Source organism: Pan troglodytes, chromosome 19 (genome assembly GCF_028858775.2).
Source record: "Pan troglodytes isolate AG18354 chromosome 19, NHGRI_mPanTro3-v2.0_pri, whole genome shotgun sequence".
Classification (NCBI taxonomy): Eukaryota; Metazoa; Chordata; class Mammalia; order Primates; family Hominidae; genus Pan; species Pan troglodytes.
The window spans coordinates 73,651,373-73,677,855 of record NC_072417.2 but is presented as its reverse complement, the minus strand read 5'-3'; the positions used below and the strand labels follow the sequence as shown (position 1 = coordinate 73,677,855).

The 26,483-nt window shown below is 42.3% G+C and overlaps 2 protein-coding genes and 1 pseudogene across 7 annotated transcripts in view; 1 reads left to right on the top strand and 2 right to left on the bottom strand.

The window, feature by feature from the left end:
* Positions 1-7,749, bottom strand: part of PPM1D (protein phosphatase, Mg2+/Mn2+ dependent 1D) — a 150,412-nt gene extending 142,663 nt beyond the window's left edge. For all 4 annotated transcript variants that reach the window (XM_063798029.1, XM_063798030.1, XM_063798031.1 and 1 more), the window contains exon 1: positions 7,499-7,749. The gene's annotated coding sequence lies outside the window, so the exon portion shown is untranslated. The remainder of the gene's footprint in view (positions 1-7,498) is intronic.
* APPBP2 (amyloid beta precursor protein binding protein 2) overlaps positions 7,736-26,483 on the top strand; it is an 80,970-nt gene continuing 62,222 nt past the window's right edge. The window contains exon 1 of one of the 3 annotated variants that reach the window (XM_001136833.8): positions 7,736-8,201. In XM_001136833.8, the coding sequence (XP_001136833.2) occupies positions 8,064-8,201 (138 nt within the window). In that variant the 5' untranslated portion in view covers positions 7,736-8,063. Of the gene's footprint in view, positions 8,202-24,471; positions 24,771-26,483 lie in introns of those variants that run through there. The other 2 variants (XM_016932658.4, XM_009432999.5) reach the window with 2 other exon arrangements.
* LOC107969015 (splicing factor 3B subunit 6-like) lies at positions 16,322-20,836 on the bottom strand (annotated as a pseudogene).

Genomic DNA, 26,483 nt, shown 5'->3' with positions numbered 1-26,483 from the left:
TATTTTTCTTCAACTTCTTGGAAGCCCCCTGCACTCGATCCTTCTGGTTTTTATAGAGGCCTCATTACACAGTCACGACTCATTAAGTCATTGGCCATTGGTGGCCTTTAGTCCCTCTTCTCTCCCTGGAAGTGGAGGGTAGGGCTATGAGTTCCAACCCTCTGGGCACTTGGTTCACGTTTGGTTTATACGTCACCTTTTAACCAATGCCCTCTTTGGCTATTATATCCAAAATTACTGCTTTCCCTTCAAAGTTAACCTGTCTCTGGTGATACCCTTTCACTTATTCCCCACTTCACCCAGTAATAATCTTGTCTGGGCACTTCTTCAGAATATCTGCGAGCTTTAGGGCAGGAGAGTACTCTGATCTGATCTGATTGATGACTTAGAAAGAAAACTGACATGTAGTGTGAGACTGTTTTGGGACTAGAGGCTGTAAATGAGGGTTATTCTTTAGAATTGCTTCCCTATCATTCTCCCATTTTAAATAAGCATCCCTTGATGTGGAAATATATATACATTTTAGACGGAGTCTCACTCTGGAGTCTCCCAGGCTGGATGGCAGTGGCACCATCTTGGCTCACTGCAACCTCTGCCTCCCAGGTTCAAGCAATTCTCCTGTCTCAGCCTCCCAAGTAGCTGGGATTACAGGCATAAGCCACTGCATCTGGCCCAAAAAAAGATTTAAATTTTTAATTTTTGTGGGTACATAGTATATATACTTTTATGGGATACATGAGATGTTTTGATACAGGCATGCAGTGTGAAACAATCACATCATGGAGAATGGGGTATTCATCTCCTCAAGCATTTATCCTTTGTGTTACAAACAATCCAATTACGATCTTCTGGTTATTTAAAAATGTACAATTGTTATTATTGACTACAGTCACCCTGTTGTGCTATCAAATAGTAGGCTTTATTCATTCTTTCTAGTTTTTGGTAGCCTTTAACCATCCCCATCTCCCTCCCAACCCCCGACTACCCTTCCCAGCCTCTGGTAACTATCCTTCTACACTCTGTGACCATGAGTTCAATTGTTTTGATTTTTAGATCCGACAAATAAGTGAGAACATGTAATGTTTGTACTTCTGTGCCTGGCTTATTTCAGTTAACACTAATGATTTCCTGTTCCATCCATGTTGCTGAAAATGACAGGATCTTTTTTTTTTTTTTTTGAGATGGAGTCTTGCTCTGTCACCAGGCTGGAGCGCAGTGGCGCAATCTCAGCTCACTGCAACCGCTGCCTCCCGCGTTCAAGTGATTCTCCTGCCTCAGCCTCCCAAATAGCTGGGACTAGAGGCGTGCACCACCATGCCCAGCTAATTTTTGTATTTTTAGTAGAGACAGGGTTTCACCATGTTGGCCAGGATGGTCTTGATCTCTTGACCTTGTGATCCGCCCACCTCGGCTTCCCAAAGTGCTGGGATTACAGGTGGGAGCCACTGCGCCTGGCCTGGATCTTTTTTGTTTTAAGGCTAAATAGTACTCTATTGTGTATATGTACCACATTTTCTTTATCCATTCATTTGTTGATGAATACTTAGGTTGCTTCTAAATCTTAGCTATTGTGAATAGTGCTGCAACAAACATTGGAGTGCAGGTATCTCTTTGAAATACTGATTTCCGTTTTTTTGGGTCTATACCCAGCAATGGGATTGCTGGATCACATGGTAGCTCTAGTTCTAGTTTTCTGAGGAACCTCCAAACCATTCTCCATAGTGGTTGTACTAATTTACATTCCCACCAACAGTGTATGAGGGTTCCCTTTTCTCTACATCCTTGCCAACATTTGTTATTGTCTGTCTTTTGCATAGAAGCCATTTTAACTGGAGTGAGATGATATCCCATTGACTACTCCTGCTCTTTTTTTGGTTTCCATTGGCATGGAATATCTTTTTCCAACCCTTTATTTTTAGTTTATGTCTGTCTTTATAGGTGTAGTGTGTTTCTTATAGGCAACAGATCAATGGGTCTTGTTTTTTCACCCATTCAGCCACTCTATGTCTTTTTATTGAAGAGTTTAGTCCATCTACATTTGATATTACCATTGATAAGAACTTATTCTTGCCAGAATCGGTGGCTCACACCTGTAATCCCAGCACTTTGGGAGGTTGAGATGGGTGGATCATGAGGTCAGGAGTTCGAGACCGGCCTGGCCAACATGGTGAAACCCCGTCTCTACTAAAAATACAAAATTAGCTGGGCTTGGTGGCGCATGGCTGTAATCCCAGCTATTCAGGAGGCTGAGGCAGGAGAATCGCTTGAACTCAGGAGGCAAAGGTTGCAGTGAGCTGAGACTGTGCCACTGTACTCCAGCCTGGGCAACAAGAGCGAAACTCTGTCTCAAAAAAAAAAAAAAAAAGAACTTATTCCTGTCATTTTATTTGTTTTCTAATTGTTCTGTGGTCTTGTTTCCTTCCTGTGTTTTCCTCTAGTGAAAGTGATTTTCTCTGATATTATTTAGTTTCCTGCCTTTTATTTTTTGTGTATCCATTGTATGTTTTTTGGTTTTAGGCTAACATGAGGCTTGCAAATACTATCTTATGACCCATTATTATAACCTGATAACAATTTAACACTATTTACATAAACAAACAAGCAAAAAAAAAACTAACAAAAACTCTATGTCTTAACTTCATCCCTGTTTTTTAACTTTTTGCTATTTCTATTTATATCTTATATAGTCTATGTCTTGAAAAGTTGTCACAGTTATTATTTTTGATTGGTTCATCATTTAGTCTTTCTACTTAGAATAAGTAGTTTCTACACCATGGTTATAGTGTTATGATGTTCTCTGTTTTTCTGTTTATGTCCTATTACCAGTGATTTTGTACCTTCAGATGATTTATTGCTCATTAATGTCTTTTTCTTTCTCATTGAAGTACTCCCTTTAGCATTTCTTGAAGGACAGATCTGGTGTTGAAATTCCTCAGCTTTTGTCAGGGAAACCTTTATTTATCCTTGATCTTTGGGAGTTTGATTATTGAATGCTTTGAGGTAGTCTTCTTCGGGTTAAATCTGTTTGGTGTTCTATAACCTTCTTGGACTTGGATATTGGTATCTTTCTCTAAGTTTGAGGAGTTCTCAGTTATTATCCCTTTGAATAAACTTTCTACATCAATCTCTTTTTCTACCTCCTCTGTAAGGTCAATAACTCTTAGATTTGCCCTTTTTAGGCTATTTTCTAGATCCTGTAGGCATGCTTCATTATTTTTTATTCCTTTTTCTTTTGTCTCCCTGATCATGTATTTTCAAATAGCCTGTCTTCAAGCTCACTAATTCTTTCTTCTGCTTGAATAATTCTGCTACTAAAAGACTCGAGGCTGGGTGTGGTGGCTCACACCTGTAATCCCAGAACTTTGAGAGGCTGAAGCAGATAGATCACTTGAGCCCAGGAGTTCAAGACCAGCCTGGGCAACATAGCAAAACTCTATCTCTACAAAAAATACAAGCCGAGCATGGTGGTACACACCTGTAGTCTCAGCTTCTCAGGGGACTGAGGCAGGGAGACTGCTTGAGCCTGTGAGGCTGAGGCTGTAGTGAGCTGATATCCTGCCACTGCACTCCAGCCTCAGTAACAGAGTATGGCCTTACCTCAAAAAAAAAAAAACAAAAAACAAAAAAAGATTCTGATGCTTTCTTCAGTATGCTAATTACATTTTTCAGCTCCAGAATTTCTGCTTCTTTTTAATTATTTTGATTTATTTGTTAAGTTTATCTGATAGAATTCTGAATTCCTTCTTTCCATTATCTTGAATTTCTTTGAGTTTCTTCAACATGGCTATTTTGAATTCTGTCTGAAAGGTCTCATATGTCTGTTTCTCTAGGACTGGTCTCTGGTGGTTTCTTTAGTTCATTTGGTGAGGTCATGTTTTCCTGGATGGTGCTGATGCTATAGATGTTCTTCACTCTCTGGGCATTGAAGAGTTGGATATTATCAGTCTCCAGTGTCTGGGCTTGTTTGTACTTGTCCTTCTTGGGAAGGCTTTCCAGGTATTTCAAAGGACTTCACTACTGTGATCTAAGCTGTATCTGCTTTAGGGGGCACCTCAAGCCTAGTAACGCTGTGGTTCTTGCTGACTTGTAAAGGTACCACCTTGGTGTTCATGGGTAAGATCCAAGGGAATTCCCTGGATTACCAGGCAGAAACTCTTGTTCTCTTCCCTTACATTCTTTAAACACAAACAGTCTCTCTCTCTGTGCTGAGCTGCCTGGAGCTGGGGGAGGGATTACCCCGAACCCAATAACACTGTAGTTCTCTGAAGTTCTTGCAGACTCTTAGGGGTACCACCTTGATGGTCAAGGACAGCATCTGGGAGAAATTCTCTGGATTACCAGGCAAAGACTCTTGTTCTCTTACCTTACTTTCTCCCAAACAAATGGAATTTCTCTCTCTGTTCTGAGCCACATAAAGCTGGGAGTGGAGTGACAGAAGTACCTCTGTGGCCACCCCCGCTATGACTGGACTGGGTTAGAGATGAAGCCAGCATAGCATTGGGTCTCACCCAAGACCTGCTGTAACCACTCCCTGGCTACTGCTTATGTTCACTCAAGGCCCTGGGGCTCTACAATTAGCAGATGGCAAAGCCATCCAGGCGTGTGTCCTTCCCTTCAGGGTGGCGAGTTCCCCCAGGCCCTGGGTAGGTCCAGATGTATAGTCCAGGAGTCAGGGACTAGAGTAAAAAATCTCAGAAGTCTACCTGGTGTTATACTGTATTGCAGCTGAGCTGGCTCTCAAACCGTAAGACACAGTCCTTCCTACTCTTCCCTTTCCTTCCCAAAGGGAGACTAGCCTCACTCTGTAACCACCATCACCACAGGCCACAGGGAGTACTGCCAGACTACCACGGATGTTTCCTTAAGGCCCAGGGCCTCTCAAGTCAGTGTGTGGTGAATGCTGTCTGGCCAGAGACTCAACCGTCAGGGCAGAAGGCTCTACTCTGGACCAGGGCAGGTCAGAAATGCCATTTAGGGGTCAAGTCCTGGAATCAGGAACCCCAAGGGCCCACTTGGTGCTCTATCCCTCTGTGGCCATGCTGGCACCTGAAGCCAGCAAGTCTCAGAGGTTCACCCAAGGTCCTCAACATAGTATCTGGGTATATCTGCTGGTCATTTAGGGCCCAAGGGCTCTTCAGTTAGAAGGTGATGAATACTGCCAGGACTAAGTCCTTCTCAGGGGACTTATCCTTTCTGGCAGTTTATCTGCTCTTGGTCACGACCTCCTAGTCCATCATACACATCTGAATAACTTTCAATCTGAAAGCAGTGAAGAAGGGATCAAGAGGCCCTTCCATCCAGAGTCCCCTTTGTGACTATATACATTTTTTAATGTCTAACTCAGTCACATGGTTTTGCTCTGTGTCCCCACCCAAATCTCATCTTGAATTGTACTCTGATAATTCCCACGTGTTGTGGGAGGGACCCAGTGGGAGATCACTGAATCATGGGGGTGGTTTCTCCCACGCTGTTCTTGTGGTAGTCTCATGAGATCTGATGGTTTTATAAGGAGAAACTCCTTTCGGTTGTCTCTTTTTGCCTGCTGCCATCCACATTAAGATGTGACTTGCTCCTCCTTGCCTTCCACCATGATTGTGAGGCCTCCTCAGCCATGTGGAACTGTAAACCCAATAAACCTCTTTCTTTTATAAATTGCCCGGTCTCAGCTATGTCTTTATTAGCAGTGTGTAAACGGACTAATACACTCAGCATCTGAGGTCCATAAAGCAATCAATATGTGTGTCTGACACACCTTTACCTGTTTACAGGAGCTTAATACGGGTCCTGATTTAGCCAAAATGTCCAAGAATATGTGCATTCAATGTTAGGGGATTCATGGATCCCTTTAGGTAGGATTGCTGGATAAAATACAGGTGTCCAGTTAAATGTGAGTTTCAGATGAACAACAAAGTTTTTTGTTGTTGTTGTTTTCTGAGACAGGGTCTCATTCTGCCACCCAGGCTGGAGTGCAGTGGCATGATCATGGCTCACTCAACATTCTGGGCTCAAGTAATCCTCCTGCCTCAGCCTCCTGAGTAGCTAGGACTACAGGTGCACACCACCACATGTGGCTATTTTTTTTTTGTAGAGATGGGGTCTTGCTATGTTGCCCAGGCTGGTCACAAATAAGTTTTTAGTATAAATATGTCCCCTGCAATATTTGCAGAGATAATAATTATTCTTTTATGTGGGGCAGGGATCCTGATCTTCAAAAGCGCCAGTGTCTAAGAAGTGATGAAGGATTTGCTGAATGAACTGATACACTTGAGTGGCTCCGAAGGCATAAGCAAAACTATTGCATAGAACATACTTACATTTCAAAACCATTTGTTGTTTATCTGACATTAAGATGTGACTGGGCACTTGTAATTTTTTTTTTCTTTTTTTTGAGACGGAGTCTCGCTCTGTTGCCCAGGCTGGAGTGCAGTGGCGCGATCCTGGCTCACTGCAAGCTCCGCCTCCCGGGTTCACGCCATTCTCCTGCCTCAGCCTCCCGAGTAGCTGGGACTACAGGCGCCCGCCACCACGGGCTAATTTTTTGTATTTTTAGTAAAGACGGGGTTTCACCGTGTTAGCCAGGATGGTCTCGATCTCCTGACCTCATGATCCACCCGCCTCGGCCTCCCAAGTGCTGAGATTACAGGTGTGAGCCACCGCGCCCAGCCTTGTAGTTTTTTACTTGCTAAACTGGCAATCTGATCTTGAGGCCATCCACAGCTTTCCTAGGTTCACAGTATAGAGTAAGAATTTATATAGACTGAAGAAGATTAAGAGTGTTTATTTTTTGTGGAATTATTTAACCACTTAACACTGAAGTACCAGGTGAAGGGTAAATTGAAATAACTCTTTCCACTTCTTTTAGCTCTAAATATCAATCAAGACATTATTATTATTGCTGTTTTCTGGACTTACATCGTTATAGAGTGACTATGAGTTTGATAGTGTCACCAACAATTATGGCCAATAATTTCCATGATAAATTCCTAGAACAGAAAGATGTTGCATCAAATTCTTGAAATCGCAGACTTAGGAAATTAAGTTACATAAACAGCAGATGTTCAGGCTGAGGAAGGAAAGAAGCTGAAACAAGTACTCCCAATTATTCAACAATCCCTTGAAGCAGCCACTGTAACTCTGGGAATTGAAATACCATTAAGTCCTATCACGGCCACCACTTAGCCTTTTTTCTCTTACTATTATTTGTAATTCCACAATCAAGCTAGTTTTCCTACGAAGTTCTGGGGCAGGAGTTTTCTTTTTTCGGAAATTTCATTTGGATAAAGAAACATGGTCAAAAAGTTACAACGGTGCAAATGGTTATACAAAGAAAAACAAGTCTCTCTTCTATCGTTACCCCTAGTTCCTGGACCGCGGGTTCTTAACTTGGGTTAGGAACTGCAGTCTAAGGGTTTCTAGAGTAATGTGAATTTTCTCAATGCATAATTTTCAATGTACAGATAATTTTGCTCGTTTGTGGGGAGAGGATCCAAACTTTTACCTGAGCCTCAAAAGGGTCCGTGATGCAGAGAACCTGCTGAAGTAACCGATGCGCCCGAGTGACTCGGAACGGGGGGTGCAGATATCCTGTAATAATTTGTCCCCGTGTGAAAAGTCTACCCCTATCCACTCCACTCCACTCCGGGGCCGCTTGGAAGGGACGCTCTCCGTGGGAGGAATCCAGCTCTTCCTAAGTTTTCCGCCTGCCGCATTCCTCCCCTCCGGCGCGCCGGCGTGCGCTTACGTCATGACGCCGCACACGCAGCCCCGCCCCTGCAGAGATCAGCGCTGGGACGGAACCCGGGTTCCTCTCGAACCGGGATTGTGACGCTTTTGGCCTGGCTGGCCGCTGTTTTCTGTCCCACTTTTTACTCGGGCCTGCGTCCGCTGCCGCCGTCCCTCAGTTTGCCCCCAGAGGAGGCAGGGCGGCCGTGCCTTCTGCCGTGCGCCCGCGTGGCTGCCACCGCCCCTCCGAATCCTCCGGGGCCGCAGAGGGGTTCGCTACGGAGGGAGGCGGGGGCCTTCGGGAGGAGGAGGCGGAGGAGGCGGAGGAGGAGGGAAGGAAGATGGCGGCCGTGGAACTAGAGTGGATCCCAGAGACTCTCTATAACACCGCCATCTCCGCTGTCGTGGACAACTACATCCGCTCCCGCCGAGACATCCGCTCCTTGCCCGAGAACATCCAGTTTGATGTTTACTACAAGGTATGCGCCGTAGGCCTCCTCTCTGCTCTCCTCCAGCAACCCCGGGGGCCGCACCCCCTTCCACGTCTGCGAACCCCCGCAGTTAATCCCTCACCCCTTCCAGCAGGCTTGCCTCCCGAAACGTCTGGTGCGGTGTCCGCATTGCCAGTGGAGAAGCACCCCATCTCCCTATGCCCTGTCTCTTAAGCTTTGGGGCCTTGAAGTAATCTTGGGGAGTCTTGTTCCCTGTTGGTGTTCCCTTCTACACAGTGGCCCTCTTGGGTAGGCCTTTTGCGTGGACTTACTCTATCGCGCCCCTGTCCCACCTAGTCCTTTCCTTCTAGCCCGTATCTTCAGGATATTTTCCATCCTCTCCTTCCAATTAAGTGTCAGCATCAGCTGGACTTTTTTCCGTGCTCCTCCCCCCACCCATTCCTACTTTCTCATCTCGCCGCCTTCCTTCCCCGAGTGTTTTGGTGTTTTTGCTTTGTGTTCCTTCGTTTCTCCTTTCTTTTCCCAATTGGGAAGGAGTTAGGGATTATTGGAAATAATCTGTGTGTTTTATTTGCATATTCTTTAAAGCTTTGATTTTTTTGTGGGAGAGGAGGGGCTCTATACTTGAATTAGGGATTTTGTGAAAATGGGAGTGCTGATCAACTGTTTGAAGAGGACAGGGAGAGATCTTTACTGAAAGAAAAAAACACTTTAGATTATGTTCCTGTGTTTGAAAGTTGCAATCTTGCAGCATTCTTAAATCACTCCCCCTCAAAAATCTGAACAGCAAGTCTCCCAAGCCACTCTCCAAGGAGTTTCAAGGGTAAGTGTCCTTAGATGTGGACTATTTTTGCAGTGTTTTCAGAGTGTGGAGAACTTTATGGACTCAGAGCCTGCCTTTTTCTCTCCCCCACATTTGAATGTGAACACTGGATTTATTATTCAGTCTTCCTTGTCTTGAATCCGCGTCGATAACTCCTAGTGTCCAGTAGCCACCCATGCAAAATGTGACTAAAAGTAGAATGTAATTTATTTTTTAGACCTTAAATACTTCCTCTTGATCTGTAAGTTGGCTGGAACAGTGTAAACTGATATTTTAACAGATGTTTATGTTCTTATGTATGTACAGTGTTTTGTGGCAGTTGTTTTATTGGGAAGATTGCCTGCTTTCTCCACCCCTAGATTTTTTTTTTTTTTTTTTTTTTCAGAATTAGCAGTTGATGGGCTGCGTTCTACTAAATCCAGCTGCTTTGCACCAATTCTAACAATTAAAGTGGGGTTCCCCCCTAAATATTTGGAGAAGATTCATTTAGGTCATGCGTATTATTATTTTGGATTTCGAGAAAAAGCTCCCTTTATTCCTAATCCCTTTGATACATTGATTTACTTTTGTGTATTCTAAGGAAATTTTGTTCATTTAAGATACATTCCTCCCCAGGAAGGACAAATTAGATTTGTCTTTCTCAGCCTGGGAAACTGCAGCTTTGTGTGTGCTCTCTGTCCATTTTATTAAATCATGTGTAATCTTGTACCTCATATGTAATCTCTCAGAGGAAATCATTGGGAATGTAATCCAAGTGTATTTACTAGTTGAATTCGTTCAGAATACTTGAATATCTTTTAGTAACTTTCACTTCTAATTGAAGCTTTTCATTTGAAGATTATTAGTATGAATAGATGGTGCTTTTGTTAGAATTTCTGTTTCACATAGTTCACACAGTTTTAATATTGCTCCTTTTTGGTACACTTTTACTTCTTAATAGTTGTATGCTTATTGGGAGTATGGCACTGTGCTAAGATGAGGGAAGTGTTAAACATGTGCCTGTAACTATGTTGTGCTTTTATGTGTTATTTTGTTTAATCTTCAGAATTAAACTGTGAAGTAGAGTACAGTATAACCTTGCTTTATTGGTGAGAAAGTTAAGTAATTTAATTAAGGTCTCAAACCTGATATTTAGTTCCTGAGTTCCTTGCTCTTTTACTTAGATATCTATCTTAATTAAGATAGATTATTTTAATGAAAGATATTATAACACTTAATTTTTTTATTAGCTTCTATGGAAGTGGAGTGAAAGTCAGTCCCAGGACTCTATTCTAATCTTTAATGGAGACATAAGAAGAAATTATTCTTTTTATTAAAATTTAAGAAAAATAGAGATGGGGTCTCGCTGTTTTGCCCAAGCTGGTCTTGAACTCCTGGGCTCAAGCTATCCTCCTGCCTCAGCCTACTGAGTAGCTGAGACTACAGGCATATGCCACCGCACCTGACTTTTCTTCCTTTTAAACACTATTAGCATATACATATAAGAAACTTTTTTTGTGGAGACAGGATCTTGCTCTGTTGCCCAGGCTGGAGTGCAGTTGTGATCATAGCTCACCGCAACCTTGAATCCCTGGGCTTAAGCAATCTTTCCATCTCAGCCTCCTGAGTAGCTGGAACTACAGGTGCATGCCACCCATGCCTAGCTAATTTTTTTTTTTTTATTTTTAGTATAGATGAGGTCTTGATATATTGCCCAGGCTGGAAAAACTTTTTAAAGCAATATAACTGCACACATAAATATAAGATACTCACCCCCTGCCCAACTTGTGAAAATTTTAGGAAGCTTACTGTTTCCAATTTCCAATTTTCTGCACTTTAAAGCCAAGGAGAAACTCATAATTACATTTCTCTTGCAGTCCAAATTTCCATCAGTAGGCATAGTCATAGACAAAATTGGAGTATTTGTGGAATCAAATTTCCTCATTCTGCTTGTTTGGTGTACTACAGTATGACTGTGTTAATTTTTGTAATAGCTTCAGATAAAGGCACAATCGTAAAGCATTAGGAGATGGGGTTATGGAATGAATGGAAGGTAAAGAAGTAGGAATGTTGACTGCTCTATAAGCAGGGAAGGGAGAGCATAGAAAGGGTAAAATATGAAATGTTTTTTCTTTTTTTTAAAAAAAAAAAAGAATGGAAGACACTAGAATATATTTGTTGGCTGAGTGGCAGAAACCGAGAGAATGAGGTTGAGTATCCAAGTGTGGTGGGAAATAAGTTACGGAGCAAAGTCCCTGAGCAGGAACATGAGTGGATGAGTCTTGCCTGTTTTTGGTCTTTCCTCCTTCACCGTGCATAAATTAAGGTATTATCCTTATATTGGAGTTGGGGAAAGAACTCTTCTTCTAAGATCAGAACAAAAGAATTAAAGATGTAAAGGCACAGGGCTCACACTCATAATTCCAACACTTTGGGAAGCTGAAGCAGAAGGATCGCTTGAGCACAGGAGTTCGAGACCAGCCTAGGCAACATAGTGAGACCCCTTCTCTACAAAAAGTAGAAAAAGTTATCCAGGCATGGTGGTGCATGCCTGTCATCCCAGCTACTCGGGAGGCTGAGGTGAGAGGATTGCTTGAGACCAGGAGGTCAGAGCCTGCAGTGAGCTGTCATTGTGCCACTGCACTCCAGCCTGGGCAACAGAGGGAGATCCTATCTCAAAACAAAACAAGTTGTTAATATAGGTAAGTTTGTAAGAATGATTGTCACGAATTAGGAGGTGAGTTCATTTGCTGCGGGTAAGTGATAGGAGTGGTAGCTTTTATACAGGAAGTCTAAACAGAAGTTGGGAATGTCTACTGAGGTGTATGAGAAGGGAAGGTGACTAAAAATGTGTAAAAGAATAGTTAATAAAAATCAGAACCCTACACAATACAGTCATGTGTTGCTTAATGACGGGGATATGTTCTGAGAAATGCATTGTTAGGCGATTTCATGCTTGTGGGAACATCAGAGAGTGTATTTACACAAGCCTAGATGGTATAGTCTACTACACACCTAGGTTATGTGGGATAGCCTATTGTTCTTAGGCTACAAACTCATATAGCATGTTACTTTACTGAGTACCGTAGGCAGTTGTAACACAGTATTAAGTGCTTGTGTATCTAAACCAGGGGTGTCCAATGTTTTGGCTTCCCTGAGCCACATTGGAAGAAGATAAATTGTCTTGGGCCACACATAAAATACAGTAACGATAGCTGATAAGCTGAGGAAAAAAAAAAATCTCATAATGTTTTAAGAAAGTTAACGAATTTCTGTTGGGTCTCATTCAAAGCTGTCCTGGGGGCTAGGTGCGGTGGCTCATGCCTGTAATCCCAGCTCTTAGGGAGACAGAGGTGGGAGGATAGCTTGAACTCAGGAGTTCGAGACCTGCCTGGGCAATAAAGCGAGACCCCATTCTTCACAAAAAGAAAAAAAAAAGTGTAACTGAAAGCTGACCTGGGCCACGTGTGGCCCGCTGGCTGTGCATTGGGCAAGCTTCATCTAAACATGGAAAAGGTACAGTATAAAAGATAAGAAATGGTACACCTGTATAGGGCACTTACCGTGAATGGAGCTTTTAGGACTGGAAGTTGCTCTGGTAAGTCAGTGAGTGAGTGGTGAGTGAATGTGAAGGCCTAAGACATCACTGTACACTACTGTAGATGTTATAAACAGTGTATACTTAGACGACTATAAATTAATGTTAAAAATAAAGTAATTCGACTACAATGTCTCTAGGCAATAGGAACTTTTCAGCTCTATTATAATCTTATGGGGCCACCTTTTTATATGCAGTCGGTTGTTGACTGAAACTTTATGTGGCATGTGATCGTAATGCTTGGATTCTGAAAGTTTTCTCTCCAAGGGCGTGCAACCATTTTGGTATAAAAGCGGGTAAGATGAAGTGAAAGAATTGTGAGGCAGATGGAGTGATATATGCCTGTAGTCCCATCCTAGCTACTCAGGAATCTGAGGCAGGAAGATGGTTTGAGCCCAGAAGTTGGAGGTTATAGTGTGCTAGCTATGGTCGTGCCTGCGAATACTGCACTCCAGCCTGGGCAACACAATTATCTCTTAAAAGAAAATTCTAGAACTCTATAGAGAGTGAAAGGAAATAGAGACGGGGCTGTGTTCTTATTCTAAAGAATGAAGTTTATGGCCAGGTGTGGTAGCTCACACCTGTAATCCCAGCAGTTTGGGAGGCTGAGCCGGGAGGATCTCTTGAGTCCAGGAGTTCAAGACTGGCTGGGGCAATGTAGTGAGACCCCATCTCTTTAAAAAAATGAATGAAGTTTATGATCTTTTTATTTTAACTACTGAAGGTCTATTTTGTGTTTTTTCCAAATACAAAGTGTACCGTAGAGTTAAACTTTGTCTGGGTGAAGTGTTTCAGCAGTGTGTTCTATGTATTGTTTTCACAATCTTAATGATTTTTTTTTTTTTTTTTTTTTAACAGAGTCTTGTTCTGTTGCCTGGGCTCGAGTGCATAGGCACAATGTCGGCTCACTGCAACCTCTGCCTCCTGGGTTCAAGTGATTCTCCCGCCTCAGCCTCCCAAGTAGCTGGGATTACAAGCACCTGCCACCACATCCAGCTGATTTTTGTATTTTTAGTAGAGATGGGGTTTTACCATGTTGGCCAGGCTGGTCTTGAACTCCTTACCGCAGGTGATCTGCCTGCCTCGGCCTCCCGAAGTGCTGGGATTACAGGAGTGAGCCACTGCGCCCGGCCTCCTTAATGATTTTTTTAAAAATTAAAGTATTATGCTGAAAAGAAAAAACAAAATAAAAATAAATACCATGCTGAAAATCATACTAATTAGGTTCTGATTTAGGATCGGAGTTAATTTTTTCTTTTTCTCTGTATATTTCAGTTGTATAGCTACATACAGCCTGAACTAACATTCAGTTTTCTGAGAATTTAAAAAAATACACTGATGGCCGGGCATGGTGGCTTATGTCTGTAATCTCAGCACTTTGGGGCCATGGTGGGAGGATTTTGCTTGAGTCCAGGAGTTCGAGACCAGCCTGGGCAACATAGTGAGATCCCATCTCTAGAACAAAGAAAAAAATTAGCCATGTGTGGTGTTGCATGCCTGTAGTCTCAGCTACTCAGGAGGCTGAGGCAGGAGGATTGCTTGAGCCCAGGAGGCTGAGGTTGCAGTGAGCTGTCATTGCATCACCGTACTCCAGCCTGGGTGACAGGGTGAGACCTTGTCTCAAAAAAAAAAAAAAAAAAAAAATTAAATTTGGCTACTAAAATTATAAAAGTATCAGAATGAATTATTGGGTCAATATTTTGCAGTGGGAAATGACCAAAATTTCTTCTTTAAAGAAATTGTTTTTCTTTCTTTTTTAAGAGACAAGTCCTCCCTCTGTCTCCCAGGCTGTAGTGCAGTGGCATAATCATATCTCACTGCAACCTTGGACTCTTGGCCCCAAGTGATCCTCCTGCCTCATCGTCCCGAGTAGCTAGGACTACAGATGCTTGCCACCACACCTGGTTAATTAAAAAAAAATTTTCTCCTTTCTGTAGGAGATAACAACAAAAAAAACCTTAAAATTTTTTTTTTTGTAGAGACCGACCGTATCTCACTTTGTTGCCCAAGCTGGTCTTGAACCTTAGCCTCAAGCAGTCTTCCCACCTCAGCCCCGTAATGTGCTGGGATTACAGGTGTGAGTCACTGTGCCTAGCCTAAAAAATTATTTTTAAGGTAATGTAGAAATCATGAAAATGTCAAACACTATAAAAATAAGTGGCCAGGAGCAGTGGCTCATGCCTGTAATCCCAGCACTTTGGGAGACCAAGGCAGGAGGATTGCTTGAGCCCAAGAGTTTGAGACCAGCTGGGCAACATAGGGAGACACTGTCTTTACCAGAAAAAAAAAAATTTATTCAGGTGTGGTGGTGCATGCCTGTGGTGCCAGTTGCTTGGGAGGCTGAGGTGGAAGGATCATTTGAAGCTTGGCAAGTCGAGGCCGCTCAATGAGCTGTGATTGTGCCACTGCACACTAGCCTGGGCAACACAGTGAGAACTTGTCTCAAAGGGGGGGAAAAAAGTAATGTAAAAATAATTTTAAAATCTATCTTTACCTCTTGTCTTACCTTGCCAACACTGTAATGCCATCTTGGCATGAAGAAGGCATTTCTAAGAATGAAACCAAAGCCCAGAAGGAAAAAAAAGAAATTGATGTGTTGGAATGCATTAAAAAGTAGAGCAGGGAGCAGTGGCTTACTCTTGTAATCTGAGAACTTTGGGAGGCCAAGGTGGGAGGATGGCTTGAGCCTAAGAGTTCTAGACCTGCCTGGGCAACACAGGGAGACCCTGTCTCTACAAAAAAATTAAAAATTAGCCAGGCATGGTGGCACATGCCTGCGGTCCCAGCTACTCAGGAGGATCGCTTGGGCCTGGGAGATTCAAGGCTGCAGTGAGTGGTTATCATGACACTGCACTCTCAGCCTCCAGAGTGAGACCCTGTCTGTCTCTCTCTCTTTCACACACACACACACACACACACACACACACACACACACACACACGGCTGGGCATGGTAGCTCATGCCTGTAATCCCAGCACTTTGAGAGGCCGAGGCAGGCAGATTGCTTAAGCCTAAGAGTTCAAGACTAGCCTGGGTAACATGGCAAAATGGTGTCTCAACCAAAAACAATAAAAAATTAGCTAGGCATGGCGACATACACCTGTAGTGCCAGTTACTTGGCAGAATTGCTTGAGCCCAGGATGCGGAGATTGCAGTGAGCCAAGATCATGCTACTGCACTGCAGACAGGATGAGACTGTCTCAAAAAAAAAAAAAAAAAAAAAAAAGGAAATTGTAAGAACACTTCAAAAAAACACTATGCAGATGACAGCATTTGACAGATGAAGGGCATGTTTTCTAATACAGAAAGATCTAATACTAATCAGTTTGAAAAAGGCAGCTAAGGCAACTAATTCATGTCCCAAAAACCAGTTTACAGAAGAGGAAATATGAATGGCCAATGAACATTAAAAGATACTCAACTGAAATACAAATTCAAATACAAGATGAAGCCAGATGCAAGGTAATCATGACGATGAAGAAAGAAAATCTGGAGGAATTCAACTTAATTGTTACCTGGCTATAACAATTAAGGTAATATGGTATTGGCACATGGATTGACAAATAGACCAATGGATCAAAATCGACAGTCCAGAAACAGACTGACACATATACTATCACCTGTATTATGATAAAAGTGAGACAGCACTATGATAGGGAAAGGAAAGTCAAATTAATGGTATTGGTTAATTAATTTCTGTATCAGGGAAGAAAGTATCTTGACTTTACCTCACACCACACACAAAAGTCATTTCCAGATAAATTGCTGATCTAAATATGAAAAAAGTTTTTTAGAAAAAAATTTTATGTCAGCAAAGATTAATTTGGATCTCAAAGTGGTTAAATATAAAGGAAGTGTGATAAATTGGTGCTATATTAAGATCAAGAACATCTCATCAAAAGATATCATTAAGCAAGTGAAGAGTCAAGCCACAGAGTGGGAGAAGATATTTGCAGTACCTGTATCTGACAAAGGACTCATTGTACACCTAAAGAACTGTACATTAATAGCAGAGAAAAGGCCCAGCATGGTGGCTCACGCCTGTAATCCCAGCACTTTGAGAGGCCAAGGCAGGGGATCACCTGAGGTCAGGAGTTCAAGACCAGCCTGGCCAACATGGTGAAACCCCATCTCCACTAAAAATAAAAAAAATTAGCCAGGCATGGTGACAGGCACTTGTAATCCCAGCTACTTGGGAGTCTGAGGCGGGAGAATTGCTTGAACCCAGGAGACGGAGGCTGCAGCGAGCTGAGATCGTGCCATTGCACTCCAGGCTGGGCGACACAGCGAGAAAAATACTCAGTTTTTTGAAGAGAATTTGAATAGGCATCCCAAAAGAGAATATTCAAAAGGCCAAACATTTAGAAAGAAACTCAACCTTATTTTGTCTTCAGAGAAGTACTGTTTTACTGTACACCCATCACAGTGACTCAATGAAAATGTTAGCAAGGATATGGAGAAATAAAAAACTCTCATACATTGTTAATGGGAATATAAGTTGATATGCCATTTTGGAAAAGCAGCATTATCTACTAAAACTGAACATAAACATACCCTGTAACCCAGTAATGCTACTTCAAGATATATACACTTATGAATGTTCATAGCACTGCTATTCATAATAGCCCAAAGGTGGAAACTGTCCAAATACCCATCAGTAGAAGAATATTAATAAATAGTGGGATAGTCACGTAGTAGAATATTACACAATGAAAATGAATGAACAACAACTACTTGAAATAATATGAATGAATCTTGCAAATGATAATGAGTAAAATAAACCAGTCACAGGAATATATACCAGAGGTTCCTAAACTTTCTCCCTTTATAATCCTTGGTTCGTGGCAACCCCAGGCCAAAAGAAATACCTGACAGTTCTGTTTATTAAGTAGTTAGATCCAAAAAACTTCATATTATTTATGTCCTAACAACTTAAGATCTGTTTCTTAAAATGCACAAAAATTGAACGAAAAAAACTTTCATTCTTAGACAACCACATTAACTAATGGGATGTTTGTTTATTGGGCACTGTACAGCGTCTCAAACCTTGGAATCAGATTGGATACCACCACTCTCATCTGGTTTTTTTGTTTGTTTGTTTGTTTGTTTTGTTTTTTGAGAGGGAGTCTCACTCTTCCTCCGAGGCAGGAGTGCAGTGGCATGATCTCTGCTCACTGCAACCTCTGCCTTCTGGGTTCAAGCAGTTCTGCCTCAGCCTCCCCAGTAGCTGGGATTACAGGTGCGTGCCACCACGCCTGGCTAATTTTTTATATTTTTGGTAGAGACGGGTTTTCACCATGTTGGCCAAGCTGGTCTCCAACTCCTGACCTCAAGTGATCTGCCTGTCTCGGCCTCCCAGAGTGTTGGGATTACAGGCGTGAGCCACCGCGCCCAGCTTCATCTGATGTTCCTTATTGACTTTTTATATTACTCTTTTTGTCACAGCAACCACTGAAAACACAGCTTCATAAAGATGTCATTAAAAGCAGTGTAGTATACCAGTCTAGTAGTTGGTATAGCGCATTGCAGATGCTGAATGTTGTTTCTCTCAAATTAAGAATATCTAGCAGTGCCTCAGGGCACCTTGGTGCGCAGTTTGGAAACTGGATGTATAATATATGATCTCATTTATATGAAGTTCAAAACAGGCAAAATTTAGTTGTTGGAAGTTAGGAGACGCTATTCTTGGACAGTAGTGACGATGCAGGGACAGATATGAGGGGAGGCTTCTGAGATTCTGGTTATACTTCGTTATTATCTGGATGCTGGTTACAAGTAAAAAATTTATCAAGCTTCACATTTAAAATATGAGTTGTGCGCTCTTCTGTATGCATGTTATACTTTGATTTAAAAATGTTAAAATAGGCTGGGCGTGGTGGCTCATGCCTGTAATCCCAGCACTTTGGAAGGCCAGGGTGGGTGGACCGCCTGAGTTCAGGAGTTCGAGACCAGCCTTGCCAACATGGTGAAACCCTGTCTCTACTAAAAGTACAAAAATTAGCCACGCATGGTGGCTGGTGCCTATAATCCCAGCTACTTGAAAGGCTGAGGCAGGAGATCTGCTTGAACCCAGGAGGTGGAGGTTGCAGTGAGCTGAGATCGTGCCACTGCACTCCATCCTGGGTGACAGGGTGAGACTCTGTCTCAAAAAAAAAAAAAAAATTTAAAATAGGCCAGGCGCAGTGGTTCATGCCTGTAATCCCAGCACTTTGGGAGGCCGAGGTGGGTGGATTACTTGAGGTCAGGAATTCAACACCAGCCTGGACAACATAGTGAAACCCCGTCTCTACTAAACATACAAAAATTAGCTGGGCATGGTGGCGGATACCTGTAATCCCAGCTACTTGGGAGGCTAAGGCAGAAGAATCACTTGAACCTGGGAGGTGGCAGTTGCAATGAGCTGAGATTGTACTGCTGCACCCCAGCCTGGGCGACAGGGTGAGACCCTGCCTCAAAAAAAAAGAAAAGTTTTAAAATAACATCAGCTTTCACCTGTCAGATTGTCATGCTTTAAAAATTCAAATCACTCATACCCTTTAACCAACAATACAATTTAAAGAATTTTTCCTCCAGGAATACTTGTTGAATGTGTGGAAAATCCTATTAGAGGATATTCAGTGTTTGTTCATAAACAGCATTGTTTATGATGGCAAAAATTGAAAACAACCATATGCTAATCAGGAATGGAATATCATAGTGCATTTATAAAGAATGAGTATTCTATATATACTAGAGATGCCAGAACATAGAGCAAGTAGGGAGAATAAAAAGTTTGTTACAAAGTAGTGTGAATAGAATCATCTTATGTGTGTGTTTTGTTTTTGTTTTTTTGATAGAAACGGGGTCTGGCTCTGTTGCCCAGGCTGGTCTTGAATTCCTGGCATTAGGCGGTCTTCCTGCCTTGGCTTCCTAAAGTGCTGGTATTATAGGTATGAGCCACCTTGCCTAGCCTCCATTGTGGGTTTTTTGTTTGTTTGTTTTGAGACAGGGTCTTGCTCTGTTACCCAGGCTGGAATGCAGTGGTGCAATCACCACTTACTACAACCTCCACCTCCTAGGCTCAAGTGATCCTGCCTAGTAGCTGGGACTTACAGGTGTGTACTGCATGCTCAGCTAATTTTTGTATTTTTTGTAGAGATGAGATTTTGCCGCATTGTTCAGGCTGGTGTTGAACTCCTGGGTTCAAGTGATCTTCCTGCCACAGCCTTTCAAAATGTTGGGATTATAATGGTGTGAGCTACCATGCCTGGCTGTGTGTTTTTTTTTTTTTTTTTAATGTGGGGAAAATATGTATATGTGTTTGCATTGAAAGAAGAATATAGGGGAACACAACAAAATTTTAATGGTGTTTACTCCAGGGGTAGGATCGCAATTGCTTTTTACTTTGTACATATATGCTCTATTTTCTTTTTTTTTTCTGAGATGGAGTTTCACTCTTCTTGCCGAAGCTGGAGTGCAGTGGCATCTGCAACCTCTGCTTCCCAGGTTCAAGTGATTCTCCTGCCTCAGCCTCCCGAGTAGCTGGGATTACAGGCGCCCGCCACCACGCCCGGCTAATTTTTTGTATTTTTAGTAGAAATGGGGTTTCACCATGTTAGCCAGGCTGGTCTCGAACTCCTGACCTCAGGTGATCCTCCCGCTTTGGCCTCTCAAAGTGCTGGGATTACAGATGTGAGCCACCGTGCCCGCCCTCAAAATAAAAATGTAGAAAACATTGATTTTGGTGGATCTATCTTGACAACCATATTTCTCCGTGAGAAGCTTCAGCTGTTCCTCCTTCTTCGTGTCCATCTTCTGAAATGCCCTGTTGGCATTATAGTACAAAATCACAAGTTATCTGTCACAAAAATTGAATCCCGATAGGTGATCACAAGCATTCTTGGCAACAAAGATGTCTTCATAGACCACATAAGCTGTTCCTCTAGTTTCAGGTGTGTTCTCCACTCTGATTTGATGAATAGGTCCATATTTCCCAAATATACATTGATTGAGCTGTGATTGTGTATGGCAAATTTCTTATATACAATATCTGATTTACTTCAGGTGGAAGTCGAATGCTCGCCCTCTTGGCCGCTTGCACTGCTGTCTTGGCAGGCTGATGAGGTTACTGTAGCAAATACTGAAATTCTTCTGGACACCTTCCGAGCTCGCTGGGTTTCAGGCGCTGCACAGCATCAGGGGTGGGACATCAACACCCAAGTACTGCTGGAACCTGTTATAGCACCCACGGAATAGCGCTGTCTCACGCCAAGATGCGACCATGTAGCGTTCCCTTTTGAATAGACTCCCAGGGTCAAAAAAAAAAAAAAAGGAAAAGAAAAAAATTTTTTTTAAGTGAAGACTTTCAGACTTATTTCTGAAACTGTATACTAGATATTCAGCATTCTTTTTTTTTGTCGTTTCTTTTCTTTTCCTTTTTTTTTTTTTTTTTTTTTTTTTTTAAGATGGAGTCTCACTCTGTTGCCTAGGCTGGAGTGTAATGGTGCAGTCTCGGCTCACTGCAACCTCCGCCTCCTGAGTTCAAATGATTCTCCTGCCTCAGCCTCCTGAGTAGCTGGGACTACAGGTGCGTGCCATCACACCCGACTATTTTTTGTATTTTTAGTAGAGACGGGGTTTCACTATGTTGGCCAGTCTGGTCTCGAACTTCTGACCTCGTGATCCTCCCGCCTCAGCCTCCCAAAGTGTTGGGATTACAGGTGTGAGCCACCGCACCCAACCCTATTCAACATTCTTGAGGTGCTAACCAGTACTGTTAAAATAAGTAAAAAGCCAGCAAAGTCAACTGAAAAACTATAGCAGTAAGATAATTCAGTAAAGGGGCTGATTACACGTTTATAATTAAAAATTCAATTTTTCTATATGCAATATAGGAAGGATTATATCTGACTCAAAATAATAAAACACCTCTTTGGGAGGCCGAGGCGGGCGGATCACGAGGTCAGGAGAGCGACACCATCCTAGCTAACACGGTGAAACCCCGTCTCTACTAAAAAATACAAAAAATTAGCTGGGCGTGGTGGTGGGCACTTGTAGTCCCAGCTACTCGGGAGGCTGAGGCAGGAGAATGGCTTGAACCCGGGAGGCAGAGCTTGCAGTGAGCCGAGATTGGGCCACTGTACTCCAGCCTGGGTGACAGAGCGAGACTCCATCTCAAAAAAAAAAAAAACACCTCAAGGAGTGAGACCAAAAAGACACCCAAAAGTCTTCAATAAATGTAGAAGAGCCAATATTTTGTTCCTAGATTGGAAGATTTGGGGTTTTAAAGATGTAACTTTTCCCAGAATCTATATATTCAGTGTGAACTTAATCAGAATCCCCAGAACAGTTCTTAGAACCGTTAAAAATTTTAAAAATGTGTAGTGGGAAAAAATATATCTTTATATAATAGAGGATTAAAGTTTATTAAGCATATTCAAAATTCTTGCAAATCAATAAGAAAAGGAGAACTGGAAAGAAGTGTGCCATTATGTTGACAGTGATTTTCCTCTGTAGATGGTAAAAATCAGCAATTATTTTTGAAATTCCCTGCATTTTCTAATGTTTTTAAAAACATAAATGCTGAAATCAGAGGAAACAAGTGTTTTACAGTTGGTTATCTAGAATACAGAATGAGTTTTCTTATAGAGACAGGAAGTGTTTTCTTTTTTCTTTTTCTTTTTTTTTTTTTCGATGGAGTCTTGCTCTGTCGCCAGGCTGGAATACAGTGATGCGATCTCGGCTCACCGCAACCTCTGCCTTCTGAGTTCAAGTGTTTCTCCTGCCTCAGTCTGCTGAGTAGCTAGGATTACAGGCACACAACACCACGCCCAGCTAATTTTTGTATTTTTAGTAGAGATGGGGTTTCACCATGTTGGCCAGGATGGTCTCGATCTCCTGACCTCATGATCCACCCACCTCGGCTTCCCAGAGTGCTGGGATTACAGGCGTGAGCCACCGCGCCCGGCAGAAAGTGTTTTCTTATAGCTATACTGCCCTATCCTTTTGTCTCATGGAAACACTTCTGATTTTCACCACATATTGGTAGTGAAACTTCAAGAAGAGAAGCTGAGAGACTTATCCCAAATATAGAGATTGCTGGTATATATTGTGTTATGTATGACTGGTTATCACTGACTAGGCCTTACATCTAACTAGATTTTTGTTTTGAACTTCCATTTGTGCTGTGGTAACATCTCCTACCACTAACAAAATCATACTATCTTGAAAATTATGCCATTGACCTATAAAGTGAGTTGGAGCATCTGGGTAAATACACATAAGTTCATTCTTTTAACCATTGGGGGGAAAAACTCTTAATTTCTTGTTTCATGGATGATTGACCTAGTGACATCATCATCATAAATGGACAGCATATTTAAGTTTTAGTAAAGGGTTGCCCTTTTATTTGAATATTATCTGAAATGACACTTCAACGAAGCAACAGATAAAGGACATTAAATGTAAGGTATAAAGTACAAAGAAAAGGAATATCAATATTCTAATATAATGTTTTTCAGAGTACATTTCAGATGATTTTTTTTTCCCCAGAAACAGGATCTCACTTTGTCGCCCAGGCTCTGGTGTAGTGGAGCAATTATGGCTCACTGCGGCCTCAACCTCCCAGGCTCAGGCAAACCTCCCACCTCAGCCTCCCAAGTACCTGGGGCACACGCCGCCATGCTTGGCCAATTTTTTAATTTTTTGTAGCAATGGGGGTCTCCCTATGTTGTCCAGGCTGGCCTTAAACTCCTGGGCTCAAGCAATCCTCCCACCTTGGCCTCCCAGAGTGCTGGGATTACAGGTGTGACCCACCACGCCCAACATCAGATGAGTTTTTTACTTTTTAAAATTATTTGTTTTGAGGCAGGATTTTGCTGTGTTGTCCAGGCTGGAGTCCAGTGGTATAATCATGACTCACTGCAGCCTTGACCTTCAGGGCTCAAGTGATCCTTCCATCTCAGCCACCCAAGTAGTTCAGACTACAGATATGTACTACCACGTCTGGCTAATTTTTTATTTTTTGTGGAGTTGGGGGTCTTGCTACATTGCCCAGGCTGGTCTCAAACTCCTGGTCTCAAGCAATCCTCTTGTCTCGGCTTGCCAAATTGCTGGGATTACAGGTGTGAGCCACTGTGCCAGCCTTCAGATGGGTTTTGAGATCAGAGGATAATAATAAATGAATCATGTAAGTGACGATAACTCATGTTTGTTAAATGAAACATATTCTTTTATGTTAGAGGTAAAGGATACATTTACAAGACTTTCTTTTTTAAAAAGTTAAATACATACAGAAATAGAATAGAATAATGAATTCCTATGTCTATCACCTAGCTTTAACAATTATCGATTCTGGCCAGTCTTGTTACTGAATCTGTTCTCCCATTCACTTTCCCCTTTCATGTGATATTTGGAAGCAAATCTAGACATCAGATGATTTCTTTGTTGTTGTTTTTTGTGTTTTTTGAGATGGAGTTTCACTGTTGTTGCCCAGGCTGGAGTGCAATGGTGCAATCTCAGCTCACCGCAACCTCCACCTCCTGGGTTCAAGCAATTCTGCCTCAGCCCCCCGGGTAGCTGCGATTACAGGCATGTGCCACCACGCCCGGCTAATTTTGTATTTTTAGTAGAGATGGGGTTTTTCTATGTTAGTCAGGCTGGTCTCAAACTCCCAACCTCAGGTAATCCGCCTGCCTAGGCCTCCTAAGGTGCTGGGATTACAGGCGTGAGCCACCACACCTGGCCAGGTAATTTCATCTAGAAATATTTTAGTAACTACCACACTATTATAACACCTGAGGAAAATGAACAGTAATTCCTTAATGTTCTTAAATGTACAGTCACTGTTCAAATTTTGTTGTTTCAAACATGTTTTTTTTTTTTTTTTTTTTGAGACGGAGTCTCGCTCTGTTGCCCAGGTTGGAGTGCAGTGGTGCAATCTCGGCTCACTACAACCTCCGCCTCCCAGGTTCAAGCAATTCTCCTGCCTTAGCCTCCTGGTAGCTGGGACTACAGGCACACACCACCATGCCTGGCCAATTTTTGTATTTTTATTAGAGACGGGGTTTCACCATGCTGGCCAAGTTTGTCTTGAACTCCTGACCTTGTGATCCACCTGCCTCAGCCTCCCAAAGTGCTGGGATTACAGCCATGAGCCACCACGCCTGGACTCAAATGTGTATATTTTTATAGTTTGCTTGTTTGGATCAGGATGCAGGTAAGTTCCACATGTTAGCATTTTCTTGATACACCTCTTGAGTCTCTCTTGATCTATAGTTTACCTTTCCTTCTGTTTTATTTTCTTTGCAATTTACTTGTTAAGAAACACATTCGTTTGTCCTGTAGACTTTAAAGAGTTTCCTGAAGTCTAGATTTTGCTGATCAGTATGTACAGCATTTTCATCTCCCCTCAGAAACACCTGGGTGTTTTTGCATTTGTCTGTCTGGGGACTTCATGGGTTTCACTGGTTTCAGGCTAGTTTTTAATGCCAGATTCTGAGTTTGGGGTCTGTAAATCATCTAGGTAGTATCAATTTGGACTAGGTACCCATGTGTGTCCTGGACTGGAGGTTTTAGTTTTTCATAGGAGACTGCTAAGGCTAGAGGAGATGTTCTAGACTTCTTTAGGCAGGTAGTTAATCTCCAGGTCTCTTTGCTTACAGGATATGCTGCCTCAGCTCCTTTCTGGTCTTTGATACTCTAGCTTGAAACCATTCAGAGGTATAAACTACTCTGTTTTCCTTCTTTCCTAGCTGCTTTCAAGTTTGTGTTTTCTTAATTTTTGGCAACTGTGGAGTTTCTATGCTTGGTTTCAATTTAGCTATTTATCCAAAAGTTATTTTGTGATTTTTTAAAAATATATATCCAGCCTTTCTGTGTCCGAAAAAGGGTTGAAAGGTTAGCATCTTTGTCAGTGCTATGTGCCATATTGCTAGAAGTGTTACTAGCAATTCCTCTGCATCTGAAGTTCTTGGAGTTGATATTTTATCTGTATTCTTAAAGCAGTTTGCCTACCTTCATCATATAATCTGTGAACATTATTTTTATGTTCTGAAAGATTCTAAATTTTTTGAAATCAGAGAACAGTTCTACCAAAAACTACACAAATTAGCCAGGCATTGGTGGCTCGCACCTGTAGTCCCAGCTACTCCGGAGGCTGAGGCTGGAGAATCGCTTGAGCCCAGGAAGCGGAGGCTGCAGTGAGCTGGGATTTCACCGCTGCACTCCAGCCTGGGTGGCAGAGTGAGACCCTGTCTCCAAAAAAAAAAAAAAAGAAGGAAAAAAAAGAAACAACTTGGCTGGGTGTAGCAGGGTGTGTCTTTAGTTGTAGCTACTTGGGAGGTTGAGGTGGGAGAATCTCTTGAGCCCAGGAGTTGGAGGCTGCAGTGAGCTATGATCACGCCACTGCACTCCAGCCAAGGTGACAGTGAGACCCTGATTCAAAAACATGAAAATGAAAGGTGCTTATAGTCTGATTGGAGAGGCAGTAGTCAACTGTGTGAAAGTGAGGTTTTTCCCAAAGTATCAAATTTACCAACCGGATTAATCTCGATAATTTCAGTAAATAAGGATGTAATATAATAACAATACTAAATAATTGATTCCCTAATTATAAACTCCAGAGTAGAGACTGTGTCTTGAATTTTTTTGTGTCTTCTGAGGTTCTGAGTTCCATCCAAAGTAAGTAAGTACCAATTTGGGTTATTCATTTAGAAAATATTTAAGGGGGCCAGGCATTGTGGCTCATGCTTGTAATCCCAGCACTTTGGGAGGGTGAGGTGGGCAGCTCACGTGAGGTCAGGAGTTCTAGACCAGCCTGGCCAACATGGCAAAATCCCATCTCTACTAAAAGTATAAAAATTAGCCGGGCATGGTGGTACATGCCTTTAATCCCAGCTATTTGGGAGACTGAGGCACGAGAACCACTTGA